Below are 8,190 nucleotides of genomic sequence, written 5' to 3' on the forward strand. Positions count from 1 at the left end.
CGGCTGGCCCGTCCCCGGGCCTTCACTGCCAGACGTGCCACGTCTTTCTGGGTTTTCCTTCTCTCGAGTTCGTTCCCTCAGCAAACGTTTATTGCGTTCTCATCAGTGACAAACCAAACAAAAGTCTCTGCCCCTGAGCTTACATCCCAGGGGTGGGGAAGGGGGACAGAGAGCAATAAAGATAATGAAGGAGGGAGTTTATGGTCTGTTTGTGGTATTAAGTGCTACATCAGATAATGGGCTTGGGCCTGCCCAGGGAAGGCAGAGGGATTGTAGTTTTGAGTAGAGGATCAGGCTGGACCTCGGACCTCGCTGAGGAGTGGCAGCTGAGCAGGGACTGGGACTGGAAGGACATGAGGACGCGTCCAGTTGGGGTATCTGGGAACGTGCCTTGTGCGCAGGGTGGTGGGAACGTGTGCCTGCAAGAAGGCAGAGAGGTCAGAGCAGACCCAGGTAAGGAGAGCACAGGAGGCAAAGTCCCGGAGGTGGGGGCTGACACAGTGGTCATGGAGGGCTTTGAACAGAGGAGCCACGTGACCTTAGCATGCTGACTGCCCACCTGAGGACGGGCTGCGGGGGTGGGGAGAGCAGGGAGGAGCCTGTAGCAGTGACCCTCGACCCTGCCAGAGAGGCTAAGTGCAGCAGGAGCATAAACCCACTGCCATCGAGAGGATTCCGACTCACAGCGACCCTACAGGACAGAGTAGAACTGTCCCAGAGAGTTTCCAAGGAGTAGCTGGCGGATTTGAACCTTTTGGTTAGCATCCTGAGCTCTTAACCACTGCGCCACCAGGCAGTATGTTGATGCATGTGTTAGGAAGGAAGAAATGAAAACAATTGATCTGCAAGTGCAACTTAAAGAATAGGGTGACAGAATAAACCCTAAGAAAGCAGAAGGAAAGAAAGAAGCAGAAATAGATGATTATAAAAAGAATCAAGATGTTTAACAAAGCATGTGGTGTGTATGTGTGTGTGAATGACTAACAAAGTAGCCGACAAGTACACATCCTTAACACGCTCTGGTGGTCCTCAGAGAACAGACATCCTGACACCAAAGCGGACGAGGACGGTCCAGGCTCATCTGTGAGCATAGATGCAAAACCTAGTAAAAGATGAGCAAATTGAGTCAAGCTACTTACTAAAATGTTAGTTATAATAGTAAAAGTATATTACTACAGTGGGACCAAGTAGGATGACCCCTGGAATGCAAGGACTGTAATATGCTTGTATGATTTACCAGAAGGTAAAAAGAGAAAACACCTTAATATCTCAATAGGTGCATTAAAAAAATCAGATAAAATTCAATACCCAATTCATGATTTTGGGGGGAAAAGCACACATACACACACACATAAACTTTTGAGCAAACTAGGAATAGAAGATAATTTATTGTTAAAAGCTATCTACCAAAATCTGCGCGTAATAATGAAACAATAAGAAGCCTCCATTTTAAAATAAGGGACAAGACGAGGATTCCCACCTTCACTGAGCTGTCGTCCGTGCCTTAAGCCCCAGCAGCACAAGAGAAGGGAAATAAAAAGTTTATGGGGTGATTGATACAAGTCCTCTTTAGGGACAAAATTAACATAAACCAGCAAAGGAGTTTTCTCTTGTAGCAGGAAGCTTTTAACATGTAAGAACCAAAACGTGAGGCTGGAGATGGTTTTTACAATAGCAGCCAGCTTCTGTTTCAGGCGGTGTGAAGAAGCAGATAACCTGAACAGCCCTCCCTCCAAAAACGACTCAAAAGCCAGTAAAACATGTAGAAAATGATCAATGCATCACTCAGTTCGTAAACTTGGGTGGAGAGTACGCGGCTGTTTGTTTCACTGCTTGCACATTTTCTATAGGTTTGAAATGTCTCAAAGTATGGAGGACGTGGTGGTGGAAGGGAAGGAGTGGGTACTGGGAGGGTGGCAAGCGGGAGCCGCCTTTCTTCCAGAGGGTGTTTGCAGGACCCCTGTGAGTCCGTGCTTCCACTGGGATGGCAGCAGTGGGGACAGTGGTGGCAGCGGAGGAGGAGAAGCAGGAGAAATCCAAGAGCCCAGTTGAGAAGGGGGGCATCCAGTATGAGATCCCTGCATGAAACCGGGGACTCTGGCCATGCCCTTGGGTGCAAGGGTCAGCAAGAGACATCCAGCATGCAGAAGACAGGAAGGACGCTTGCCACGTTGAACTCCGTGCTGGTGGAGAGGGACAGTCTCCCTTAGGATTTATCAGCACAAGCTGACCGTCATGTGGGTCTGCCCTCAAAATCACCTCTGTGGTTGGAACTGTCAAATGGAGGGTTTACTGACAGTGCTCCAGGTTGGTAGTGTTCCAGGCAGCTGGCAGAAGCAAACACAATTGTACTCTTGAATGTAACCCGTGCCTCCAAGCGTTCCCGGGTGAAGTTCCCAGAAATGTGAGCTGCCAGAAAAAATCAGAAAAGACGCAAGAAACAAAACACCACGCGTGGGAGCAGCAGACACAGCAGATATCCCAGACACAGACCTGTAGGGATTCCAGACGCTGGAGTTACGTTCACAGGACATGAAGTCAGTGTGTCTAGTATGCTTAAAGAAATACAGCGAGGTTTTAAAACAGTAAGCAGGAGTCTAGAGTCTGTACAAAAAGACCAAGTATATTTGAAAAAGAACCTGCCTCACAAGAGGTGAAAGATAAGAAAATAAACTAACCCCAAAATAAGAATGTGATACTATAAACAGTAATATTCAGAGAATTTTTAAAAAGTTCTTAGAAATTAAGAACATGGAAGCAAAAATAAATTCAAAGGAAAGGTTGGAAGGTAAAGCTGAGGAAGACTCTCAGAGGTAGAGCAAGATGACAAGTGGCAAATGAGAGGACAGAGTAAGTTAGGGGACCAGTCTGGATGACCCCGTGTTCAAATAATCAACATTCAAGAAGGAGAGAAAATTGTCCATGAAAATTCACGAGAAATTTCCAGAACTAAAGGACGTACATTTTTAGGTTACGTGGAGTGGCGGCACGTGGTGGGGTTGGGGATTGTGGCAGCACACACCGAGGTTCATCACCGTGGCGTTTCAGAACAGCAGAGTGGGGCGTGGGGAGGACAACATGCTGAGGGTCAGGACCCAGGGCGACATCAGCTTTTGGACAGTCGTGCTGCCTGCTAGCGGCATGAGCAGTGCCTTCTAGATTCTGAAGGAAAATGGTCTCCAGCCTGAAATCCATATCTAGCCAAACTCAATCAGGTGTGCAGCGATATCAAGACATTTTCCGTTGTGCAAGCTCTCACTTTTTTTTTTTTACCTCGCTTCTCCCCTTTTCAAGAAGATACCGAAGGATTTGCTTGACCAAAACGGTCGACAGATACGTACCAGGAGAGTACTAACTGAAACAAAGTCAGTCTGGCTGTGTTAGTAGCAGACAAAAGGGACTCCGAGACAAAGCGCACAAGGAGAGGAGGATCACTGAAAGTTATTTTTTTAATGTTCAGTCCACTAGGAAGGCAGCTCTAAATGCATTGCGCCTAGTAATGTATTCTGGTGTACGTATAGGAAAAATAACGGGTCTGCAAGAAGAAATTGACAACTGCACCATTAGGGTGGAAAACGTTAACCCAAGTAATTGAGGGTTAAGCCGCAAGAATTCAGCACAGAGGAAGGAACTAACCGGCACAAGCGGATTTACCTGGAGCAAGTGTGTGTGAAACAGTTCAAAAACCCACATTCTCTCAACCCCAGGTAGAAAATTAACAAAGTTGACCATAAAGCATGTTTCCATAAACTTAAAAGAATTGGTGTGCTGCCACATTCTCTAGAAGTCAGTAACACAATCAAAAATTTAAAATCTGACATTTGGAAATTAAATAACATACCTTTAAGCAAAGAAGAAATATTGGAAGTAAGGAAATACTTAGAACTGGATAACAAAAATCCCACTTATGAAAACTTGTGGGATCCTGACAGAGCAACCCCGTGGGGAAATTTATAGCTAATGAGTGCTTACCTTGGTAAAGAACAGCTGGATGTAATGAGACATTGTTAGAAGAAGAGTGGAATAAACCCACAGAAAGCAGGAGAGACTGTAATGCCCAGAGCAGGAAGTGGCTCTTTGAGAAGGGCAATGAGGCCAACACCTCTGACAAGAATCGAGACAAGGCCACGTGTACAACCAAACTTTAAGAACATTTGAACGTAATCGCAGTTGCTCCAGAGATCAGAAAGATAGACGGATATTTCAAACAACTTCATGCCAGTAAGTTTGGGAAAGTTAGATGTAATGATAAATTGTTAGAAAACATAAAACCTGCCCAAACCGACTCAAAACCTAACGTTCCGCAACCATGAAATAAATCGATAGGTAAAAATCTCGCGAAGAAACCACCCGATGGTTCCTCTGGCAAGTTCTACCAGACATTCAAGGAATAAAAAAATCCAGTCTTAACAAGTTCTCCTGGAAAATAGACAAACAGGAAAGGAACACTCACCCACTCCTTTTCTGCAGCCAACATCACCTTGATCCTAACCAAGCAGGGATCCTTCTAGAAAGGAAAATCTTGTCCAGGCCTACCCTTGAGTTGAGATGCAAAATACTGAAACCTGAGCACTTCAAGTCCAGCAGTGTTTCCAGGCTGCTGTCTCCCAGGAAGACAGGGTGCACTCAGCTTTGGAAGCCCGTTAGTATCATCTACTTCACGAAATCAAAAGGGGAAATTGTATGACCAGCTAATACTCATTTGTGAAAACCACAACAAAAACTTCGAGCTAATCAAGAGTAAACAGGACTCCTTAGTGTGGTGAAATACTAAAGATATCTCCAGAATCCGTAGGGCAAACCTTGGTGCTCACAGAGTGCCCCTTTAAGATCAGGAGTAAGAGGTGGTACTCACTGTGGCCATTTAGAGTCAGACATTGTCCATGAGGCCCTCACCAGTACCTCATGACACACAAGTAGAAGGATAGGGACTGGGAAGGAAGAACCGGAACTCCTGTTGTTTGCAGATGATGTGACATCTGCATAGCAGCTTGAGGCAGTCTACAGAACCCTGGGACCTGGCTGAACCAAAAAAAAAAAAAAAAAAAAAACCAAACTCATTGCTGTCGAGTCAATTTCAACTCATGGGGACCCTATAGGACAGGGTGGAACTGCCCCCTAGAGTTTCCAAGGAGCGGCTGGTGGATTCAAACTGCTGACCTTTTGGTTAGCAGAGGTAGCGCCTAACAACTACCCTGGTGGTGCTGTGGTTAAGAGCTCAGCTGCTAACCAAAAGGTCAGCAGTTCAAATCCACCAGCCGCTCTTTGGAAACCATATGGGGCAGTTCTGCTTTGTTCTATAGGGTCGCCATGAGTCGAAATTGACTCGACGGCGGGGGGTTTGGTTTTGGGGACCTGGCTGGGGAGAGTAAACATGGGCAACTTACAAGGAAACTGGTAGTATCTAGGTAAACTTTAAGGCTCAGTAGCTTACACTTGGTGGTTCTGCTCCTGCACTGCATGCAGAGAAACACTTACCCCTGTGTAAACATGGCCAGGAAATTCTCAGCAAATAACAACAACCTGGAAACATCCCGCGTCCATCAGCAGCAGTGCAGATAAGCAATGTTGTGAGCTGCTGTGGAGTCAGCCTGACTCACGGTGACCCCGTGCACAACAAACAAAACGCCGCCCGGCCTGCGCCACCCCATGGTCGTTTGCACATTGGACTGTTGGGACCCATAGGCTTTTCATTGGCTGATTTTTGGAAGTAGATAGTCAGGCATTTTTTCCTTGTCTGTCATAGTCTGGAAGTTCAGCTGAAACCTGTCCACCATGGGTGACCCTGCTGGTATTTGACATACCCAGTGGCATAGCTTCCAGCATCACAGCAACACACAAGCCCCCACAGTGTGACACTGACAGACTGATGGGTGGGGGTGGAGGTTAAGAGCAGACTGCTCAGAATCGGGGGCTGTGCCAGGGGCGCCCTGGCAGAGCACGACCATGGGCACTGGTGGGGCCTGGGCCCTGGGGGCGCTCGCTCCAGGGAGCCCTGAGCCAGAGCCTGGCTTCCGTCAGCAGGAAGAGGTGGCTGTGTAGGGCTGTGGACGCTGAGCAGAGGTTCTTGGCCTCCAGGCAGCACCTTGTGCCCCGTGGACGGCCAGCTTTTCAGTGCTTCCTGTCTGCTTAGTTAGACACAGTGCCACATGACAGCTTGTCCCGGGTCACCGGGGGCGTGTGAGCAGTGGCAGCCCTGGCCCGCCAGCCTCTCCCCACTTCCCAGCACTTAGTAATTGTTGACAGTCACGTGTGGCGGCAGGACAGACTAAACATTGTGACGTTGGCCTGTCTTCTCTTTATGGTTCTGCCTGCCCCAGTGAAGATCGTGATCCGTGGGGACCGGAACACGGGCAAGACGGCCCTGTGGCACCGGCTGCAGGGGAAGAAGTTTGTGGAGGAGTACATCCCTACCCAGGAGATCCAGGTCACCAGCATCCACTGGAACTACAAGGGTAAGGGTGGGTGCTTGCCGTGGGGGGGGGGGCGGGGGGCTCCTCCCACAGGATGAGGCTTGTCCCCCGTCACCCTTTCTCTGCATGACCCCTTGGAGCTTCCCCTGACCTGGCATCTTGGGAATGAGCTTGTCTGGGTGAAACTCCTATGTGTGGGGTGTCCCCGGGGACTCGGGGCTGGCATGGGGGTCCTGCTGAATGCTGGGGACTCGGGGCTGGGGAGGGGTCCTGCTGAAAGCTGGGGACTCAGGGCTGGGGAGGGGGCCCTGCTGAAAACTGGGGACTCGGGGCTGGTAAGGCAGTCCTGCTGAAAGCCAGGGACTCAGGGCTGGGGAGGGGTCCTGCTGAAAGCCGGGGACTCGGGGCTGGTGAGAGAGTCCTGCTGAAAGCTGGGGACTACGGGGGCTGGTGAGGGGGTCCTGCTGAAGGCTGGGGACTTGGGGTGCTGGTGATGGGGTCCTGCTGAAAGCTGAGGGCTGAGGGGGCTGGTGAGCAGTTTTGCTGAAAGCCAGGGACTTGGGGAGTCTGGTGTGGGGGCCCTGCTTTAAGCCATGCCTAAAGCACCCTGTGTCCTGGGTTGGGATTCATTAGAGGCCTGCTCAAGGTTCGGAGCCTCAGGGTGGTGGCTGAGCCACTGCTGGGAACCAGGCACCAAGGGAGCCGTGGCGTGCAGCGCGTGGGGCCGAGGGCCCGAGGGAGCCGCGGCGTGCAGCGCGTGGGGCCGAGGGCCCGAGGGAGCCGCGGCGTGCAGCGCGTGGGGCCGAGGGCCCGAGGGAGCCGCGGCGTGCAGCGCGTGGGGCCGAGGGCCCGAGGGAGGCATGACCAAAGGCCACTGGGGGATGTCCCCCAGCACACAGAGGCCTCTTCGGGCGACAGGCCCTGCTGTGGCTGCCTGGATGCGGGTGACCACCACCTGCTCCTTGCAGCCTCAGTGCCCTAGTCTGCTGATGAGGTAGACATCCTCCCAGGATTGCTGGGCGTCATTTGGTTGGCATGGCTGATGGACAGCTCCTTGTCCTCCTGGCCTCAGCCAGGCTGCTTGGAGGCCTGGGCAGGCGCATGGTGGACATTCAGGTTCTGGGCCGGGCATGTCGTCCGGGCAGGCGCAGGGCAGATGCTTAGGTTCTGGCCGGGCATGTCGTCCGGGCAGGCACAGGGTGGACACTCAGGTTCTGGGCCAGGCATGTCATCCGGGCAGGCACAGGGCAGATGCTCAGGTTCTGGGCTGGGCATGTCATCCGGGCAGGTGCAGGGCAGATGCTCAGGGCCGGGCATGTCGTCCAGGCAGGCGTGCAGTGGGCTATGGATGTTGGGGGGAGGCCCTGGTACACTGTCTGGACAGCCTCCATGGAGGCAGAGGAGCTGCTTCACATGTTAAGGAATCCTGACAGCAAAAATACTTTGAGCCATTTTAAACTCTCTTTTCATTAAGAAAATAAAACACTACTTAGCATTTTAACAGAGAGACATGCGGGGGCCTTTTTTAAATGCCAGTTCTAACTCCATTTAGTAACATCCTTCTGCATGTGATCACAGGATCATCCTCGTGATGAGCAGCTCCTGTCAGCATCCTGTGTGACCATCCGCGTGTGGATGCCTGCGTGTGAACGTTTGTGTGTGACCGTCTCATGTGGATGGCTGTGTGTGAACGTCTGCGTGTGACCATCCCGTGTGCCTGCCCGTGTGTGAACGTCTGCGTGTGACCATCCCGTGTGCCTGCCCGTGTGTGAACGTC

General features: G+C 50.9%; 1 protein-coding gene across 1 annotated transcript in view; it reads left to right on the forward strand.

The window, feature by feature from the left end:
• RABL6 (RAB, member RAS oncogene family like 6) overlaps window positions 1–8,190 on the forward strand; it is a 29,544-nt gene that overhangs the window by 3,292 nt on the left and 18,062 nt on the right. Inside the window, exon 2 of the mRNA XM_023725815.1 lies at window positions 6,321–6,455. Coding sequence (XP_023581583.1) covers window positions 6,321–6,455 — 135 coding nt within the window. The remainder of the gene's footprint in view (window positions 1–6,320; window positions 6,456–8,190) is intronic.

Source organism: Trichechus manatus, unplaced genomic scaffold (assembly GCF_000243295.1).
Source record: "Trichechus manatus latirostris isolate Lorelei unplaced genomic scaffold, TriManLat1.0 scaffold00420, whole genome shotgun sequence".
Classification (NCBI taxonomy): Eukaryota; Metazoa; Chordata; class Mammalia; order Sirenia; family Trichechidae; genus Trichechus; species Trichechus manatus.